The sequence below is a fragment of the Arvicanthis niloticus genome, chromosome 1 (assembly GCF_011762505.2).
Source record: "Arvicanthis niloticus isolate mArvNil1 chromosome 1, mArvNil1.pat.X, whole genome shotgun sequence".
In the NCBI taxonomy this organism is placed as follows: Eukaryota; Metazoa; Chordata; class Mammalia; order Rodentia; family Muridae; genus Arvicanthis; species Arvicanthis niloticus.
In genome coordinates this window covers 112,730,885-112,752,360 of record NC_047658.1, presented here as the reverse complement: position 1 = coordinate 112,752,360, position 21,476 = coordinate 112,730,885, and the positions used below count along the sequence as shown (strand labels likewise).

Below are 21,476 nucleotides of genomic sequence, written 5' to 3'. Positions count from 1 at the left end.
TTGTAAAACAAAGCAAAACTGGGAAACCATAAGCACCCCTTTCTCTTTGGTTTTTGTTTTAAAGAAATGTGGGTCATTTACACGCAGCTAGAGCTCAGCTTCTGAGTGCTCTCCGGAATCAGTTTGCGTGGTTTGCATGGGGTCAGAGGAGAGGTAGGGCAGCTCTGTCCATTACTGAGCAAATCTGGGGCTGCCTTCCCTCCACAGCTAACCAGGACTCACGTCAGACTGCTGACCCTAGTGCTGAAGGCTGGTGAGATCAGCAGTGTCAAGCAGTTTTGCTTCCTGCTGCTTGCTCAGCTTAAAAAGCAGGGATGCAGTCATGAACTCCTCTCTTTACAACCGCTACCCACAAGGGCCCTAAGAAATAAGGGTTCAGCATTGGAGAAAACAAAGACTGGAAAGGAAAGTATTTGCAAATAACTAAGATATGTGATACAAAGCTTAAACAAATCGCTGAAGACCTTAACATAAAACAAGAATTCAGCCTCTGTCCTACCCTTTAGAGCCTCACCCCCGGCTTCATAGGCAATGGCTATCCTAGCTACTGAGGCTCCCCAAAGATGCTTTATGGTTATGAAGCCAAATACACTAGTGTGTGTATTCTTTTGAAATGTAGGTAATAACCTTTATATTTTTTAATTATAATTTTATACCGTGTGTGTGCATGCGTACATATCTGCCACCACTTGTGTGTGGAGGCCAAGAGAACAACTGGAGGGAGTCAGATCTCCCCTTCCAACATGTAGGTTCCAGGGATCAAACCTAGGTAGTCAGGCTTGGTGGCAGGCGCCTTTACCCCCTGAGCCCTCTCGCTGGCCCTAGACAACAGCATATTAACGTTCTATAGAAAACTTTAAAATCATTTTAAGTTATTCTATGTTTTTGAGACAGGGTTTCTTTTTGTAACCCTGGCTATCCTGGAACCTACTCTGCAGACTGGTGGGCCTGAAACTCAGTTCTGCCTGCCTCTGCATTATGATGAACAGTCTGTTTACATTTTTAAAAACCCCATTCCAAGCAAATTTCACTAAGCACTTTTATCTGTATTTTTGTTTACAAAAATATTTCATTTGCTATTAAATCTGTAGGTCATATTTCTAAAATTGCTAAAGCAAAGACTATATACAATTTTAATTTCATAAGACATCGCCTAATTTCCTTCCAGGAAATTGCACCTTTTTACAGTAAGCAGGAACGTTTATCTCCTTAAAGAGCCATCCAGCCTACACACCCAAGTCACTTTACAATACTCTCAGGGGGCAAAGGGCAGGCCTTGTAACCACTGTTTTTAGAAACTGAGACTCAACAGAAACTACCTCATATCTAATAGAGCCTGAATCAGATTCTGGGTTTCTTTCTTTCTTTTTTTTTTTTTTTCGAGACAGGGTTTCTCTATGTAGTCCTGGCTGTCCTGGACTCACTCTGTAAACCAGGCTGGCCTCGAACTCAGAAATCCACCTGTCTCTGCCTCACAAGTGCTGGGATTAAAGGAGATTCTGGGTTTCTAGATTTTCAATCCAGGAGCTTAACTCCGATCACAGAGACGGCTGTTTCTCAGAGGTCAATTCACTGACTTCACACAGGTGCTCAAGCAGGGCTCTGGATGGAAACCCACCTGGAAACACTCAAATCCCACGGCCAGGGTCAGATATCCCTGCGCTCAGGGGCCCCATTCAATTCCCCTCCTGATACCACAGTAGAACACTTGGGGTAATAAGGAACTCTTATCTCTCAAGCTACCCCCATCCTGGGCTAGGTCCCACCTTCAAAGCCTTCTCCTTGTGCCGGATCACCAGTGGCCACCTAAGTGTCAGGGTAACACCTCATTAGGCTGTTTTAAAAAACAACAAAATCAACTCCTCCTCATAGCTCGCGCTTCCGCCCCGCACCTTATACTCCTCTGAGGCAGGGCATCCAAGAGTATGATCTTTCAGTACTGGGAGGCCTTTTCTCAGGCCGCAGCAACAGCGTCGGCAGAGACTCCGGCTCGTTAGAACCAACCATGACGCTCGGGCGCCATCTTGTGTCCATTCCTCAGGTCCACTAGTGGCAAATTAGAAACTACATTTCCCAGCGTGCCTAGCGCAACTGCACAGGCGCAACGAACGTCCTCTCGTTTCCATGGGAACCTCGACCCGGAGTAATCGGGACAGTTCTGTTCTGAGGGGTTAGTTAGAATATTGCTCCCTCAGATACAAAGGAGGTAGGACTGGGTTTGCAGACAATTACGGAGACAAAGTGGGGAATTTACCTTGCCTCCTGGGACCAGCACTGCCAAATTCTCCTGGGTGTCCTGGAGTCCGCGCGCTCCCGGGGCCTCGGCGTCCTGAGGAGTCAATCCGGCGAGACTAGAGTTTGGTTCTCGGGCCTGCCAAGGTGCCGCTCGCCTTGAGCCAATCTAAATCTTGTCACTCTCCAGCGGAGGGCCTACGCGGCACATACAGGTACTCCTCGGGAACGAGCGGACAGCGGGCGGGGATGGTGGGTATTGAGTGAACGTGGAAGTAGAATCTTACCTGGGAGGATACCCATGCATCTAGGGCTTGGACCCGACTCTGTCTCCAAAGAAGTTCGAACTGGCCCAGGCTGATCCCCAGTTTCAGTATTCGTCCTTGTGTCGCCCAGTACAATTGGGTTTGCTCTGGAATAGAAGACAAATCCGTTTATTTCGTTGAACCGAAGTTTCAGTCTCTGTAAAATAAGGAAGGTACTTGAGTAGGTTGTAGTGGTGCATGCCTTAAGAAGAAATGAATCTCTCCGAGTGCAAGGCCAGCCCGACATATATATCAAGTTTAGGCCAGCCAAAGCTACATAATGAGAATTCGTCTCAAAAAATAAAATAAAATACACTTGATCTTAGCCAAAAGGCTGAGAAGCGATATAAAATAAAATGACACTGGAAACAAATAATCCTCAAGATGTTTTCTAGCCATTCAATTTACCTCTTGCTATAGCTGCTGCCTCTCCTCAAGTGCAAAGACCAGGAGAGACCACTCCCAACTCACAATATACCTAGAAAAAGAGGAGGCTTCCCATGAGCTTCCTAATGAAATGTATTAGGAAGTGTAAAGCATATATATCAAAAATTAGGGAAAAGATATTCTGGGGACCCTTCTCACAGCTTGTGTCCAGAGAAGAGAACTGTCTGTGCTCCTGACTGGATGGTCCTAGAAGACAGATTCTGGTGATTGCTTTACTCTCCATGTGATGTATGGTCAGCATATAATATGTATCAGTGAATAGTTCTCCTATAAAGAGGAACTGGCTGGGTACTTAATGACCATAGGCCTTCATACGCTCCTATAGGAGGAAGAGCATGGTCAGGCAGGTGACCATGAGGTGAGAGCCAGATTGTTGGCGTATTCTGTACAATACCAGCCCACCGAGAAAACAAACTAATAGTCTCTTAAAAGTGTAGAAAGTCTATGAGCCTCTTTTCCTGGAGCTTCAAGAAAGAGCTACAATGGGAGGAATGAAACCTAAACCACGAGGAAACCTTAAAGAACAAGGAGGACACCCCTTCAACTCAACCCTTTCCCATAACCAACTCTTCCACAGGGACATTTGCCTCCTATCTATAACCCGCTTGGCAGCAGGAAGCTATTTCTACCACACCAGGCTACCAGGCTGTGCAACAGGTGTCCAAGAGTTCAAGGCAGTGGTGCCTCTTAAGTAAGGCACCAATAGACAAGACTGAAAGGAGGAAGGGCCTCTTTACAAAGGTCTGAATTTTCCAGTCCTCTGGCTTGAGGTGGTTGCAAAGTTACCTTCAAACCAGGGAGACTGGGGAGATGGTGTACAAGAGGGAAAGCACACAACCACTTGCCCTTTTTGTCCCTAGATATGGGATGGTTCAGAACTTCAGGGGACTACAAGTACTCCCTTTATTGGAAACAAACCAAGGAAAGATCTTAGCCTCCCTATGGCCCTTGTTGTGCCTGAAGGCCTGCTGTTGCTCTCCATTTGCTTCTTCTCCACTGGCTGTAGGTAAGTAAGTGCTTGCACAGTGTGTGAGATTCTTTTGCAGCTGTCATATGAAGCCTGGTAAGTCCAGGCCTAATGGGTAAGAAGTTATGATAGCTCCATGTCTACATGGAGGCCTGTGCCAGTTGGTTTCCAGAGTATAATGGTCCTTTACCATTTGCAAAACACTGCCACTTACATGAGATCTCATTTGGTCTCAGCAGCAGCATATTCTTGTGAGATAGCTTCACTTTTCAATCTGAAGGTCCTATTCTTAGGGTATAGATCAAAGAACTAAGTGATGCTGTGGAGACCAGTAGTCTTTCCTGCCTGTTGTCACTAAGGGACTGGGGAGGTCACAGTCCTCAGCTGGATTCCAGAGAGCAGCTCTCTCTCTCCCAATTCAGCCAGAATGTCCTGCCTATTTCCCACAACTTCCCAGCAGCGACTAACAGATATATTAGAAGAGCGTCTCTCATTCCCATGTAGACAGTCCCATTGAGAGGTATAGCTCCTTTCCTCGATTCTGCCAGGTTTACCCTCTGGCACATGGGTACTCAGATAGCTGAGACTCTTGGGGAGTTGTGTATCTGGCTATAGGAGAAAGAATAGGAAATCTGTTCCCCCAACTGCATGGGAAAGGAAGCTATAAAAGTTTGCCTGGTGAGGCTGGCCTGGGTGGGAATTCCTACTCCACCCTGCTGGCACCCCCAGATTCAGGGAGCTGCAGAGGTACAGGGACAGGTGAGTATGACAAGGAAGGGCATACAGAGTGTAAGGCCATGCCAAAGCAGAGACAGCTGTGGGGTGACACAGGCCTGGGTAAAAGGCTACATTGACAAGAGGGGGCAGATTATACGTGTCCTACATGGTATGTCTCATGTGCCCTGAGGAGGTTTAGAGATAGGCTGCTGCCTATCTTCCTAGGCAGCCATCTTGGTTTGGCTAACTGATTCCCAGCTTAGGAAACCCTCAGGAGACCATACCGCCCACTCACTGATGGTTCAGCTACATGCCTCCTTCTGCTCTGTCCACATTCTGATGACTTCATTGTCCTGAATGCTCCTGTGTTGGGATGACTTCTGTGTCTTCAGAAGGTCTTGCTGCTGCCATCCAGCAGGACCAGCTGAGGCACAGGGGCACATGCCCCTTCCTGGGCCCCTGCATCTTGTCTTAGTTGTGTCCTGGTGTATTGAGCTTCCAGGAAGATAGCTCTGATTCCTGTTCTCTGACAAAGGAGAAAGGGCCCAGATAAGAGAGGAGGGCAGGGCAGGAACGCCAGGAACTTGGAGCCCAGGTGAGAAGGTACTTGGTTAAAGGGATGCTTTATGGAACTGATGACCAGGAAACTAAGATGGCTTGGCCTTCAAGGTTTCTGACAATGGGTTGTGGAGCCAGGCAAAGGCTGGTCTGAGCAGGGAACTGTCCTTGGAAGGATTCTTTTTCTCCTTGGAACTATGTTGGATTGGAGTATGAGGGCCTGTGAAGGGTCCATGTGTCAGGACAGCTGGGACACAAAGTCCATTCTCTTTCCTTGCAGCTCATCTCTGAGTCTGGGAGCTCCCAGCCAACCTCTTGTTGACTCCTCCATTCTACTACCGTATCCCTTACACCCAGATGTAAGCCTTTGGGTGACAATCCAGTTTCCACACGTAATGACCAGATTCCGATGGTCTTTCTTCAAACATCTCCTTTTTGCTCCCCTGTCCTTGACCTTGCCTAAGTCCCTGTCACCATGCCTTCACAGTTCCTAGGCTGTCATTGCTGTTTCTAGGCTAACGACAGGTCATGTCATTCCATAGCCCAGAGACTAGGTATGTCTTTTGGAACCATTACATTACTTTAATGTTATTCCATGTCCAGTGCCTTCAGTGGTGCTTTCTATCGCCTGGCCAGTGCAATTCTAACTTTTGATTCCTTCATGACTCAGGGCCATTTTCACACTGGCACCAGCCTGCCTTTCTAGCTTTATCTTCTAGGAATCCTTGTGTCTTCTTTCCTTTCCTTCCTTTCTTCCTTCTTTTCTTCCTTTCTCCCTTCCTTCCTTCCTTCCTTCCTTCCTTCCTTCCTTCCTTCCTTCCTTTTCTCCTTTGTTTGTTTTGTTTGTTTGCTTGTTTGTTTTAAGACAGGGTTTCTCTGTGTATCCCTGACTGTCCTAGGACTCACTCTGTAGACTAGACTGGCCTTCAGCTCAGATCTGCCTGCTTCTGCCTCCTGAGTGCTGGGATTAAAGGTGTGGGCCATCATAATAACTGTTTCTTTGGAGCACTTTGCACTCATTGTTGTTGCCCATCCTGCCTAGAAGGGATCCCTCTAATCTTTACCTTTATACCTAGATTTTTTACAGGAATGGGGAGAAGGCTAAGTGTAGAAGATGCTTGCCATGCAGCCCTAATGACCCAGATCCTTAGAAATTTGTAAACTCGCTGGGCAGTAGTGGTGCACACCTTTATTCCCAGCACTTGGGAGGCAGAGGCAGGTGGATTTCTGAGTTCGAGGCCAGCCTGGTCTACAGAGTGAGTTCCAGGACAGCCAGGGCTACACAGAGAAACCCTGTCTCAAAAAACCAAAAAAAAAAAAAAAAAGAAATGTGTAAACTCAGACACAATAGCATAGGCACCTGTAATCCCAGAGCTGCTATGGGGCGAGGAAAAAACAAGGGAACCTCTGGAAGCCTGATACATGCTCAGTAAAGAAGAGCTATCCTGCCTCAAAGAAAGTAGAAGGCAAGGACCAACAATCCAGATTGTCCTCTAGCCATCCCCTGCATGTATGGGTCCACACTAGCACACAGACATATCATACATATCCACAAAACAAAATACTAGCATACCATGCACATGGGCAAGACATTTTATACAAATAAGTATTTTTAGAAAAGGAAAGAAAGGGCAACAACAGAAACTATACTAACAAAATTACAAACGGTGCTGGCAAGATGCCTTGAGCATGTAAAACACCACCAACCCTGGCTCTCTGAGGTTTATCCTTGGAATCCACGTAGTGGAAGTAGACGGGGAGAACCGACTCCTTCAGATTGCTGTCTGACTTTCACTTGTGTCTGTGGCACAAGTAAGCTCCCCTTCCCCTAGATAAATAAATAAAAAATTTTGGGGGGGTTGGGGTTTGTCTCTGTAACCCTGGCTATCCTGAACTCTATAGACCAGGCTGTTCTGGAAATCAGAGATCCACCTGCTTCTATCTCCCATGCACTTGGTTTAAAGGTGAGTACCACTAACTGGCAATAAATAAATGTAAGAAATTAATGTAAAAATAAATAAAACACGGCTGGGGAGATGGCTCAGTGGTTAAGAGCACTGACTGCTCTTTCAGAGGTCCTGAGTTCAATTCCCAGCAACCACATGGTGGCTTACAATCATTGGTGATGGGATCTAATGCCCTCTTCTGGTTTGCCTGAAGATAGGTACAGTATATCCATACATTAAATAAATATTATTTAAAAAATAATTTTGGTAAAAATATGCATAACAAAATTTACTATTTTATACCTTTTTGTAGAACAGGTTTTTGCTATATAGTTTAGGCTGGCCCTAAACTCTTCCTGATTCAGCCTTCTGAGTGCTGAGATTCTAAGCATGCACTACTATAATTTACTTTAGTCATTTTAAAATATATAATTAGGCCAAGCATGGCGGAGCATGCCTTCAATCCCAGCACTTGGGAGGTAGAGATAAGCGAATCTCTGTGAGTTTGAGGCCAGCCTGGTCTACATATATAAAGTTTCAGAATAGCCAGGATTCTGATAAGAGGACCTGTCTCAAAAAATCATTAACAACAAAAACCCAAAGTACATAATTGTCTGAGGGCTGAGCAGGGCCTCAGTGGTTAAGAGTAGTTAAAAGTTTCAGAGGACCTGGCTTAAATTCCCAGCATCCACATAGTGGCTCACAACCCTCCATAGCTCCAGTCTCAGGAGATCTGATGCCTTCTTCTGACCTCTGTAGGCACCAGACATGCATGTAGTACATAAACACACATGCAGGCAAAACATCCAAACATAACAAAATACATAAATAAAAAATTGAAGTATAAGCTGGGCAGTGGTGGCGCACGCCTTTAATCCCAGCACTTGGGAGGCGGAGGCAGGCGGATTTCTGAGTTCGAGGCCAGCCTGGTTTACAGAGTGAGTTCCAGGAAAGCCAGGGCTACACAGAGAAACTGTCTCGACAACACACACAATTTTTTTTTAATTAATAAAAATTTTAAATTTTAACAAGTATATGATTGTAGCATCAACTGTATTCACAGGCTACAACTGTAGCTCAGTGGCAGAGCATTTGTCTATCGTGTGTGAGTGAGGTCCTAGATTCAGTCCCAGCATTGGACACACAAAGTACATTTGTAATGTTATACAGCCCCAGCACTATCTGTGCCCAGAAACTTTTCATTATCACAGTCAGAAACTTGCCTGTGGTGCAGTATGCTTTCTGTGAATTTGCCTCTTTTAGTACTGCTGTAAATGGAATCTTACCTTATTTGGGCTTTTGTGTGTGGTTTAATTCACTTAGCATAACGTGTTCAGGTTTCAGCCAAGTTGTATCATAATCCAGAATTTCATTCCTTATTAAGGTAATGATAGTCCTTTTATGTGCATATACAGTTTATCTGTCCATTCTCACATTCTTGGGCATTTGGATTCTTTTACCTTTTGTCTGTTGTGAGTAATGCTGCTGTGGACATTGTCTCGTGTCTTCTCGAGTCCCTGCTTTCAGTCTGTGTGCATACCTAAGGGTAAAATTGCTGGATCATTCTGTGCAACTTTATGAGGAACTGCCAAACTGTTTCCATACCAACCAAGAAATAATGAGGAAAGTCTAGACTATAGACCATGATCACAATAAACAAACTTAAACAAAATGCTCTAGTACTATCTGAACCATCTCCTCTATCAAAAGCCTGCCCCTTTTATTGTTTTTAATCAAGTGATAAGTTGAAGCCATGTGGATATCCTGTTCCCCAATAATCTATCAACCATTGCTTTTATTTTTATTTAATTTTTGTGTGTGTAGGGGATCATTAAAGGCCTTGTGTGTGCTAGAGTCTCTGTTATTAAATTGCACCCCTAAACTCTCAACCACTAGTAAAAGGCATCAGGTAATAATCTTGCCTAGATTATTTATTTCACTGTATTTTAAAAATTGTGTAATTTTTCTAAATTATGCATTTGGTTGACTTAGTAAGCTATTATTTTTCAGTAAAAGGATTTTTTTCTTGTCACATTTACCCCTGCAGATTCAATGTGTTATGTCATTGCAGTCAGTATTGTTTTCGAGGACTTATTTATTTTATGTGTATGTCTCTGAGTGTATGTATGTGTGCCATGTATGTGTAGGTACTCACTGAGGCCAGAAGAGGGTGTTGAATCCCCTGGAACTGGAGTTAGAGGAAGTTGTGAGCTTTGGGGGATGTAGGTGCTGAGAGCTGAACCTGGTTATTCTGCAAGAGTAGTATCAATTGAGCCACTCTCCAGCCCCACATTGTTCTTTCTGGTATTCAAACTACCCCGTATTTGGGCAGTAAGAGCTCCTATAGCTGACCCTAGGTCTCTGGGCACATTGTTGCTCCTGTCCTGTCACAGTACACTGTTCCAGGTACACCTTGTATCTCCCCTGATGAAAATGAGCCATTCATCCAGAGATCCTTAGGTTCTTTAAGTGGGGAAAGCTGTTTTCAGAAACTAAGAGCAACTCCAGATATGCTTATTGCTACAGCGGTTTACTGCTTCTAGGCTTTTATGATGGATGGCAAATGGGAAAAGATATTGAATTTTAGGACTGCTGATTCTGACTATGGCAGAGCCCTGCCATTGTAAATGGCTCTAAAATTGGGTAAAGTATATATGGCCACTATTATTGGCTTTTAGAAATAGGTAGAAATGATCCCTGAGGAAAGGAAAATATTTGAGGTTAGCCCCAAATAACTGGTTCTTCCCTTCACCTGACAAAGCACAGAGTTGGTGCTCTAGCAGAACACAGGAGTTCTTCTGCACTGGAAGGCAGAGATCATAGTTGAGGGCCACCAAAGCAAATGGAAATTCAGAGGCAAGCTGCAGGAAAGATAGCTATGGAGAATGCCCAACGTCTGTATGTGGTTTCTCTATGCATTCTTAGCTGAGGCTGGCTACACATGTGCAGGGTGACTTTGAGAAGCTGATAGAGATTTACTATTGCTGGGAGGCTGAATGTGAAATTGAGATACTAAAGATCCCACGGTCCTATGAGAATTTGGATTGTGGATTAATCATAATGAAAATACTTCATTAATATTCTGGTTGACATCAGTGAAGCTATGCTGTAGGAATAGAGACCATGACCTGGAAGCTGGGAAGACAAACTAGAGCCTGCCCAAATCTGGCCCACCACAGGCCCACTACAACATGTGTATTTGCTTGCCTCCTCTATCTGGCTGATATATATACTACAGTGGCAGATACCATATGGGCTAAAATAGCTGAACCCACTATCTTGCTCTTTACAGAGGTCAGCTCTTTTCTAAACCCTCCTGTAGAACAAAGCTATGCCAAGCCTGTGTAATACAGCCTCAAATCAAGTTGTAAAAAGATCAAGGAGAGGAAGTTGGAAAGATGGCTCTGCTGTTTAAGAGCACTGTTTGTTCTTTCAGAGGACCAGAGTTTGGATCTGTACCCATGTTGGGTAGCTCACAACTGGTTCCAGGGGATCCGGCACCCTCTGTTGGTTCTGTAGGCACTTACATAGGCACACAGACACACAGACACACAGGTGCACACATATACACACATGTTCAGGTAAAACATTCATGTACAAAAAATAAAAATAGAGTGTTTCTTAAAAATTTTAAAACTTGCCATGGTGGTACACACCTTTAATCCCAGCACTCAGGAGTCAGGAGGCAGAGGTAGTCAGAGCTCTGAATTCAAGGTGTGGTTCTTGGTTATTGAAGCCTGTCCTAGTTCTTTTGTTAAATTGAAGCCTGTTCTAGTTCTTTTGTGCTGTTACAATAGAATATCTAACTAAGTAATTCACAAATAATAACTTTATTCTCTTATATTCTCAGATTCCAGGCATGCACATAGTATGCACATATATAAATGCAGTCCAAATACCCATACACATAAAAGAAATAAATTTTTTAAAAAAATAAAAAATTCTTTTTATGGGCTCATGAGAGATGTCTCAGTGGGTAAGAGCACTGATTGCTCTTCCAGAAAACTCAGGTTCAATTCCCAGCACCCACATGGTGCCTCACAACTGTTTGTAACTCCAAGATCTGACATTCTCACACTGACATACATGCAGGCGAAAAGCCAATGCACATAAAATAAAAAAAATAAACTATTTAAAAAATATTTTATGTTTGTGAGTTGTTTGCATCTATAATTGTGTACCACATGCATGCTGTGTCCTCAGAGACCAGAAGAGAGTGCCTGGTCCTCTGGGACTAGAGTTACAGATGGTTGTGAGCTGCCATGTATTGGCTGCAATTTGAACCCTGTCCTCTGGCAGAGCAGCCAATGCTCCCAACCACTGAGCCACCTACTTAGGATTCAATAGATAATTATGTGATTTTGTTTGTTTCATTTTCAAGACAAGGTTGAGATGCACTCGGGAGGCAGAGGCAAGCAGATCTCTGAGTTCAAGGTCTGCCTGGTTCACAGAGTAAGTTCTAGGATAGCCAGGGCTACATAGTGAAACTTGTCTTGGAAAAACCAAAACCAAAACTGAAAACAAAAAGCAAGCATGTGAACAGTCCCAGCTTGGCTGCCCATGCCTTTAAAACAGAAAGACCACATATTGCATAATTCTATTTATTTATTTTCATATCATATTTATTCAATGTCTATGTTTTGCCTGCAGGTATCTGTGCAGTACATGCATGCAGTGCCCACAAAATCCATAAGAGGCATCAGATCCCCTGGAACTGAAGTTAGAAATGGTTATAAGCTGCCATGTGGGTGCTGGAATTGAACCCAGGTCCTCTGCAAGAGCAGCATGTGCTCTTAACTACTGAGCCATCTCTCCAGTCCTACATGATTCTGTCTGTGTGAAATGGTCAAAATAGGCAAATCCATAGAGACTGAAAATATGTTGGCGGTTGCCAAGGGGACTTGGAACTGACTGTTGGTAGCTGCAGAGTTTCTCTATGGAGTGACTGGAGTGCTGTTGAACCAAGTAATCATGTTCAAGATATGATTCCCTGGGTAAGAGCATGTACTGCTTTTCCGTCGGCCCCAAGTGGAATTCCCAACACTCACGTCAGGTGGCTTACAACCACCTGTAACTCCAGCATCAGAGGACTTAGTCTCTACAGACACCTACACTCATCTGCACATACAATAACCCTTGCCACACACACATAATTAAAATCTTTTTAAAAGATGTGTTTATTTATTATGTATACAGCATTTTGCCTGCATGTGTGCCTGCAGGCCAGAAGAGGGCATCAGATACCATTATAGATGGTTATGAGTCACTATATGGTTGCTGGAAATTGAACTCAGGACTTCTGGAAGAACAGGTGATGTTCTTAACCTCTAAGCCATCTCTGCAGCCCTGTCATAATTAAAATCTTTTTAAAATTCCTTTACATGCATTGGTGTTTTGCCTGCATGTATATCTGTGTGAAGTTAGTGCTCCCAACCACTGAGCCATCTTTCCACACTGACTGCTGAGATGGGTCAGAGGGAACAAACCCTTGCTGCCAAGTCTGGCAACCTAAGTTCAATCCCCAGAACCCATGTAAAGGTAGGAGAATCAATTTCACAAAGTTGTCCCTGACTGCATGCTTGCACAATACACATCTGCCTGGCCCTCTGGCTGCACACCTGCACACATAGATGTCAGTCATGTCTTGTCCTCTGGCTGCACACCTGCAGCCCTCTACACACACATCTGCTCTGCTCTCTAACAGAAGAGCAAGCTTTCTTAACTGCTGAGCCATCTGCCCATCCCTAAATCAGACATTTTTAAGAATGACTGAAACTTAAAAGGCTAGCACCATTAGTTGTTGGTGTAGATATAAGGCTCTCAAGCCACCTCCACTCTTCAGTTCTGGAGATGGAGCTCAGGACTTCACACATTCGAGGTACCAGTGCTAGCAGCATTTGGGCTACATCTCCTAAAACCATCCTGCATGTTGATGGGAATGTAAAGTAGTAGACTCATTTATTCTAAAATTTAATATAATGGGATGGAGAGATGGCTCAGTGGTTAGGAACCAGTACTGGCTCCTCTTCTAGACCTAGGTTGGGTTCTCAGCACCCACATGACAGCTCACAGTCCTCCATAACTCCTGTTCCAAGGGATCTGATGCCTTCATCTGGCTTCCATGGGCACCAGGCACGCACATAGTGCACAGAAAGACATGCAGGTAAAACATTCATACACATAAAATAAGTCTTTAAAAATAAATAAAATTGAATACACATATGATATACAACCCAGTAATCTGATTTTTTGGCATTTACCCAAGAGAAAATAGAAAACATTAATACAAAGACTTGTTTATAACAGCTTTATTCAGCAGGGTTCAAAACTAGAAGTCATTGAACGTGTCCACTAGCTGACAAATGGCTAATGCATCTGGGCTTGTTCACATGATGGCATATTACACAATCATAAAAACAAATGAGTTCAGCTTGACTCATCTGTGACCTGCCTCTGCCCCAGGCCTGCCTGTGGCCATGGAGACAGAGTCAGCAGGTATTCCTTCATTCCTGACTAGGCCTGGGTAACAAGAGCATCACTCTTCTCTGGCTAACTGGCTGGTAAAGCTCAAGCCCTTCTATCTCCAGATCTCACTCCTGAGCCACCATGTTACTCACATCCTCTCCCTGGCTGGTATCAGGGAGGGGCACTGTGGCCTGAACCTCCCTCCACATCTCCATCACCTTAACCCTGCTCTGCTCTCACTGGCCCCACATCATACAGTGAACAAAGTGCCTGATGCCCAGCAGTGTGGCTGGACCTCGTGGGGATTACTAATTTTTATTTTAATTTTTTAAATTTAATTTTAATCTTTAAAAAAGTTTTATTTGGAGTGTGTAGTGACAATTTTGGAGTTTTGGTTTCTTTGAAAAACACAGAAATACTATAAGAATATGTTTTCATCTTAATCTCAGGTGTGGGAATATAGGGCTGCTTCAGCTGTGAAGATCAAACTTGCCCCAAAGCACTCAACGCCCCAACCAGCAGGAAGTAGCGTAACTAACTTACCCCTTTCCTTTCTATCCTGTTTCTCTCCCACCTTCTGGCATGGGGTTGGCAGGGTTAAAAAGGGGGGGTGGAGAAGGATAGAAGAAAGAAAACCCCACAAAATAGCAAAAGTTGGGCTAAACGGGTGGGATATCCATGTGTAGGTCAGAGTGCAACTTTGTGGAGTCAGTCCTCACCGCCATCTGTGTGGGTCACAGGAACTGAATTCAGCTTGCCCAGCTTGCACCTTCATCTACTCTGCCATCTCATCAGCCCTCCTACAGATATTATAACGTGAAGTGAAGTAGGCATGCTCATGGTGGTATTTATGAGAAATTCTAGGAAAGACAAGGTATGTCTCTGGTTACAGAAACCAAGTTGTATATGATGAGGGAATACATACAAGGAAGAGCAAGAAGCTTTCTGGGCTAATGGAACATTCTAAATTATCATGGTATTGGTGGTTGAGGTAGTTTATACATTTGTCAGAAACGTGCACTTAAAATTCAATTTTGGAGGCTTGGTGTATATGTGATCTCAGTTGCCTAGCTTGCACAAGACCCTTGGCTTCATCACAATACTGCTAAAAACAAAACAAATAAAAACTCTGTAATGTTGCAGATAAATTATATTTCAGTAAAGATGATTTTTTAAAATGCATATTGCTAATGTATATAACTCCACATCCCACCCTGAAAGGTTTTCTCTCATAATTTTTCTCCATTTTTTTTCATATCATGTGACCTTTTGTGGCGAGGGTTGTAACCTTTTGTGGGGAGGGTTATCCAGATAGGGAGGATTTCTCTGTGTAGTCCCAGCAATCCTGGAACTCAGGGATTCTAAATTAAATATAAGTATAAAGATGTTATAGAACATCTTTAACATCGTTACATGGTTCACGAACCAAACTGTACGAAATGTCCTTCGAGAAGCCTGGCTCTGGTCCCGCTCCATTCTTAGCTAACCCAGCATTTCTACTTACCTTCCCTGTATTTTTTTAAATTTATTTATCAAATATATAGTTTACTTCTTTTTCTTTTCTAAAACAAAGTGAGTTTCCTATGTATTTTACAATTTATCTTGGAAATCAATCACTGTACATCAGCCAGAAAATCTTCCATGTCTGTAGCTATAGAGCCACACTGGGCAGCCCACTGGGGGCAGGGTCAAAGGCTGTTTTCAGTATTCTGCCCTTCACACAATAACAGAGTGAATAAGCTTGTGCGCGTGTTGTGTTGTTTGTTGAAGCAATTCTTCAGGGTAAGTTGTAGCATTGGGATTGTGGAGTCAAGTAATAAATGGCATGTTCTCACACTTCTTCAGATCCTCCCTGAGCCTGTCTGCTGCGCCTCAGCAGCAGAGGGTACTGCCCAAGGCGACTGGAGTGGAGCTGAGCATATTATATGAGATGAAGCTCTGTCTTCCACACGCTACCACACCTACAGGGGTCCCATATGTGCTTGGTTTGTTTGCTTGTTTGTTTAATGTATGTGAGTATACACAGTCGAGTAGATGTACCAGAAGAGGGCATCAGATCCCATTACAGATGGTTGTGAGCCACCATGTGGTTGCTGGGAATTAAACTCAGGTCCTCTGGAAGAGCAGTCGGTGCTCTTATCTGCTGAGCCATCTCTCCAGCCCCCATATGGGCTTGTTAACCAACTAACTGAAAGTGTCTGTATTTATTTTAAAGTTACCATATTTGAACTTCTGCTAACTCTGTTGTCTTGACAAGCTTCCCCTTGTCCCACTGTTAGGGCACTGCCAGGCAAAGGGGAAATGAAGCCCACTAGAAATAACATTCTGAAAGGATACCTACTTAAGGACTAGGTAGGAATCCCTTCTCTCTCAGTGACTGTAACACAGAGAGGGCAGTACTGTGAGTCCAGATTTTACCTCATGACACTGTTCCTCTTCCTCCTCCTCTTCTTCCTCCTCTTCCTCCTCTAGCTCCTCCACTTCCTCCTTCTCCAACACACCACCACCACCACCATCACCATTGTTTTTCTGTGAAGAGGTCATAAGGAACCCATGTTGACCTCAAGCTCACAGTATAGCTGAGGCTCCTGGTCTTCATGCCACCTCCCAAGTGCTGGAGTTAGAGGTATGTTTGGTATTTCTATTATTTTTAATATTCTTTAAACACACAGGCATGAATTTGGTAATGTTTTTTACTTGATTGAACAGATAATTTAATTAAATAATTGAAATTTACTGCTCAAATACATTTTGTTTTCTATTTTCTTCTTCTTTTTCTGAGACAGAGCCTCATGTTTTAGCCCTAGCTGGCCTGAGTTCACTGAGTAAATCAGGCTGCTTTTAAACTCACAGAAAGCCAGATGCCTCTGCCTCCTAACTGCTGGGATTAAAGGCAACTAATATTATAAATTTATTATTTTAATTACATTTATTTATTTTTAGTGGTAGTGGAGGCACATGCCATGGTGCATTTTTGGAAGTCAGAAGACAATTTGTGAGAGTTGGCTCTCTCCTTTGTGTGTGGATAAGGATCTAACTTATGAGGATCAAAGTCAGGTTTGGTGGCAAGTGTCTTTACCCTGAGCATTCTTGCCAGCCCTAATGGCATATTGGATGCTTTTTTAGAGGAACTGTATGCATAAGACAAATTGTGTGTGTGTGTGTGTGTGTGTGTGTGTTGTGTGTGTGTGTGTTGCTGGGCTCAAACTCAGGGTCTTACACATACTAAGCACATGTTTTACTACTGAGCCACATGTTCAGCCTTATATGTACATATTTTTGCTCAAATGCATACTTTTCTGCAAATCTTTCCCTCACCTCTCTATATGTCTTAGAATTAAGTCAGATAAGCCAGTTCATGAACAACTCTGAGGGACTTCTGCAGCTTTGTCTCCATCAGGCACTTAAACTTCATTCTTGGCACTTTTATGCCTTTATGTTCTGCTCTTACAAAACATGTTAGTTAGACCAGTGTTTTCCACAAACAAGTGGACCTGACAGATAGATTTCTAGATAGAGGCTGCAAGGAATATATCTACACTCATGATTTCAATGAAGGATGTCAAACTAACATCCTTGGAATTGGATAAGTTTGCCCTTCAGCAGTGTGAGACTGTAACGGTAGCATCCTGGCCAGTGACCTAGGAGCACATGGAGAAAAAGCTGGACAGTGCCAAGTGCTCCTGACATGAAGACTCTCCCTACCGTGTCCCTCAGTGCACTGAATAGGCTGGCTAATGGAGGCCAAGGCTTGCAAACAGGAAAGGGCCTGCTTCTGAATTTGACAGAAGAGTGATTTAGGTAGAGCCTAAGTTTCACTAAAGCTTAGGAGCAGCCTTCACACTGTAAATTATTTCACAGGCTGGGGAAATAAACCAAAAACAGATGTGAACATGACGTGGGAAGGTTGTCAGCCATAGAACTGACCCTGCTGGTGGGTTGGGGGAGCAAAGATCAAATCCTCTCTAGCAGTGAGGTCAGTGGTGTGGCTTGTTGTCCTAACATGATAGGCCATAACAAAGACAAACAGCCCACCACAGGGAGCAGGGAAGTGTCTTTAGCTCATCTTTAGGCAAGGATTCACAGAGAGAAAACCAGGGTGCAGGAAAGGCAAGAGCCAGTAAGAGAAGCCATTAACACCTCATAGTGTGGTGTCAGAGATAGCTCAAAGTTAAAGCAGGATACCTTTTCCTTCAAGTTACAAAGAGCCAAACTTGGACTGGAGAGATTGCTCAGCAGTTAAGAGCACTGACTGCTCTTCCAGAGGTCCTGAGTTCAATTCCCAGCAACCACATGGTGGCTCACAATCATCTGTAATGGGATCCAATGCACCCTTCTGGTGTATCTGAAGAGAGCTAAAGTGTACTCACATAAAATAAATAAATAAATCTTAAAACAAAAACAAAACAAGTATACAAAGAGACAAACTTGGGCCTAAGAAGGACTTGGGACCTAGCACATCGTCTGTGATCACTTGAACCCTGCTGTGGGCTCATCTGTCTAGTCCTTAGGCAGCCTCTGTGGGCCCTCCCATCAAGCTTGCCCTGGCTGGCAACATGGTCTGAGGGAGGATGAATGCTGCCACACCTGAATCAGTGAGAATGAGTCAGTGTGCTCCCCGAGGGTTACTGGGGTCCCCATCATTACCATGGCATGGAGAAAGCCCAATTAGATGCCCAAAGCAGAACAGAGGAGGGGAATGTGGATTCTTTTCCTCTGTTCTTCCTAACAGCACCTGTCCAGAGGTGCTCTGCAGCCAACCTCCTTGTCAGCCTTGTGATGCTGCACCTCAGTCAGTCCTCCTGCCATGCCAAGACCTTCCTCTTTGGTTGGCTGGATCTTCGTTCAACTTCTTGGGGTTTTGTTTGTTTGTTTCTTTGTTTGTTTTTTGTTTTTGTTTTTGTTTTTGTTTTGAGACAGGATTTCTCTGTGTAGCCCTGGCTGTCCTGGAACTCACTCTGTAGACCAGGCTGGCCTCGAACTCCACCTGCCTCTGCCTCCCAAGTGCTGGGATTAAAGGCATGTGCCACCACTGCCCGGCTTCTTTCAACTTCTAAACAGAATTTTCCTAAGTGCTGTCTTTGGTCTTCTTGTCCTACCCTTTCCTACCCTTTCCTGTCTTTTTTCTCTTAAAAGATTTACCCATATTCTTAGGGTTGGTGGTCACTTGTGTCTCTTCTGTCTCTGGATGTCATCCCTCCCCTGTCCTCGCTTCTGGACTTAACTTTGTTTACATTGCCAACCAAATTTTCCTAAGTATCTGTCATCACCTCAGAGTAACCACGTGCAACACTGAGCCTATTCCCCTCTCAGCTCTGCTTTTCTGCTTGCAAATCAGTGTTCCTTCAATCACACAAACTCAAAAGTCAGATCTCATGCCCCCTCCTGTTCCCAACCTCCTTCCTAACAGTCTTTGTCCTTCCCTTTGTCCCTGTTAATCCCAGGTCTCAGCACTCCATATCTTTAATATTCAATAGCTTCCTGTTTGATTTTTCTCCCTGGGATACTGGTCCCCCTGCTCCAACACACACAAACACACGCACACGCACACGCACACACTCTGTCTCTCTGTCTCTCTCTCATTTTCTTTTTGAGACAGGGTCTCTCTATGTAGCCCTGGCTATCCTGTAGCTTGCTGTGTAGACCAATCCAGCCTTGAACTCACATAGGTCTATCTGCCTCTGCCTCTAGAATTATAAGTGTTATAGACGTGTCTAGAGTAGCTGTGAGGATAAAATGCACAGACCAGTGCTGGGCACATAAGTGTGTCTTTTGGCATTTTTAAAAATGTTATGTCTCTGTGTATGCATGTGTAGCACTTGTGTGCTTGGTGCCAGCAGAGGCAAGAAGAAGGTGTTAGACCCCCTGGCACTAGGATTACAAGTGTTTGTGAGATGTCATGGGGGTGCTAGGAACTGAAGCCAGCGCCTCTGCAAGAGCAGTGACTACTCTCAACCTGCATAGCCGTCTCTCCAGCCCCCTAGATAGCTTTTGGTTGTACTACGATATATATGATATACCTTGCATACATCATGTGTGCCTGGCCATACATGTCCCTTGTCTAAGTTTGATTTCTATTGCTATGATAAAAACCATAACCAAAGGAGGAAAGGGCTTGTTTCATCTTACACTTCCAGTCCACCACCGAGGGAAGTCAGGGCAAGAACTCAAGCAAGGCAGGAGCCTGGAGGCAGTTACTCAGGCAGATGCCATGGAGAAGTGCTGCTTACTGGCTTGATCCTCCTGGCTTGCTCAGTTTATTTTCCCGGTACACCTCAGTACCACTTGTCCATGGCTGGCCCCGCCCACCATAGGCTGGGCCTGTCCATATCTATCATTAGTCACGAAATGCCCTACAGGCCAATTTGATGGGAAAATGTTCTCAGCTGAGGTTCCTTCTTCTCAGAGGATCCTACTCTGTGTCAAGTTGACCAAAACCACCAAACACCCCCTGTCCCCAACACACACACACACACACACACACACACACACACACACACACACTCTGATTGCTCAGGCCAGAATGCCAGTCTCTGCCTGCAGGCTCTAGTTTATCCTTCAAGGACTGGATACTTTCCATTTCCTCTGGCTGAGTGCTTATTTACTGTACACAGTGTTGCTTAGACTGAGATAAGCTGTGATAGGTGTCAGAGGCTTATGAAGCCAGCCTTAAACTGCACAAACACATCTTCCTGAAGGGCTTTATTTTCAATGTTAGAACAGCTACTTCCAACACATCGCTAGAGTCTGGAGTCAGATGTGAAACTGGCAGATTTTTAAAAGACCAAACATAAAACTACTGAGAATACTCAGAGACCAAATTAATTCTGTAGTGGAAGGTCTAAGAAGAAGGAACACTGTGAACCCAAGGGCTTGGTACAAATGAGGGTCAGCAGGGTGACTTCAGTGCAGCAGGGGGAGGCTTCTGTACACCCCTACCCCAGATGCTCTCTGCTTCCTGAGAGCTGGGCACCTCTGTGTCTCTAGGTTCCTAGGTTGCCTGGGGGCAGCACTTGTATTACATGAGTTTTTTTTTTTTTTTTTTTTTTTTTCTTTCCCCATATGTAGGCCTTATCTCATCAAGTCCATCCCAAACATCTGGAGTGCAGGTGTTTGGCTAGCCTGGTGGGGCAGCTGTGAAGGCTGGCTTTGCTGTTTGCTGGCTATGCAGAGCATTTTCCCTCTCAGCCTCAGTTTCTTTATCTGTAAAGCATAGACAATAATTAATGTTCTCAGGTTTCAACTAATAACACACATGCAGTGTTCAGCACACCAGTTGCCAGAATAAGCACTTAACAAACATGCCATGCTACCCAGCACTGCCAGGCTCTCAACTAGCATCTGCTCCTCCAGTATCCCCGCCCTCAAGACGTCCCTTCCCTATACCTGCCTCTCTTGCATGCTCACAGTCATTTACCTAGAGTTTCCTGTCCTCCCGACTGACCTTAACAATAACCTCCCTCACCATGCATCACATCCTGTCCTAGGCACCACTCTTGATTGTGCCGCACTGTGTAATTAAGCCGCTCTACTGCTCCATCTAAAACAAGAGACAAAACAAACCGTTCCTTTGATCTCATTCCCTTTCCAGCTACCACTGCAGTCTCCGGTCCTTTACAGTAAAATGTTCCTCAAAGAGTTGGCATGTGCTCCCATCAGCAGCACTTACGATGAAGTTGGAATGTCAGGATGGCATAGAATTTTTGAAGCACTCCGATTTTTCTTGCTCACAGCCCAGTGTTAGAGTCAGAGCCACTCCTGCCATTATCCCTTCCCTAGCATAATAATACCGCCTTTACCGAAATAAATCAAACCCAAACTGACAAGCTTCCTGTTCCC

At 44.3% G+C, this 21,476-nt stretch overlaps 1 protein-coding gene, 1 long non-coding RNA gene and 1 pseudogene across 4 annotated transcripts in view; 1 reads left to right on the top strand and 2 right to left on the bottom strand.

Annotated features, from left to right (window-relative positions):
- Positions 1-2,101: 2,101 nt before the first annotated feature.
- The window catches only part of Rad9a (RAD9 checkpoint clamp component A), a 59,355-nt gene continuing 39,980 nt past the window's right edge, over positions 2,102-21,476 (top strand). The window contains exons 1-2 of one of the 2 annotated variants that reach the window (XM_034511414.2): positions 2,102-2,447; positions 3,845-3,990. In XM_034511414.2, coding sequence (XP_034367305.1) covers positions 3,852-3,990 — 139 coding nt within the window. In that variant the 5' untranslated portion in view covers positions 2,102-2,447; positions 3,845-3,851. Of the gene's footprint in view, positions 2,448-3,844; positions 3,991-21,476 lie in introns of those variants that run through there. The other variant, XM_076915005.1, reaches the window with a different exon arrangement.
- LOC143434845 (uncharacterized) lies at positions 2,536-16,152 on the bottom strand. 2 transcript variants are annotated; one of them, XR_013104657.1, is made up of 4 exons: positions 16,056-16,152; positions 8,633-8,712; positions 4,964-5,194; positions 2,557-2,644 (listed from the first exon to the last, which is right to left on the bottom strand). It is a non-coding gene; the product is annotated as an uncharacterized LOC143434845 (long non-coding RNA). The 2 variants fall into 2 exon arrangements; XR_013104655.1 differs by lacking the exon at positions 4,964-5,194 and having other exon boundaries at positions 2,536-2,644.
- On the bottom strand, positions 2,727-2,883 carry LOC117701022 (U2 spliceosomal RNA; annotated as a pseudogene).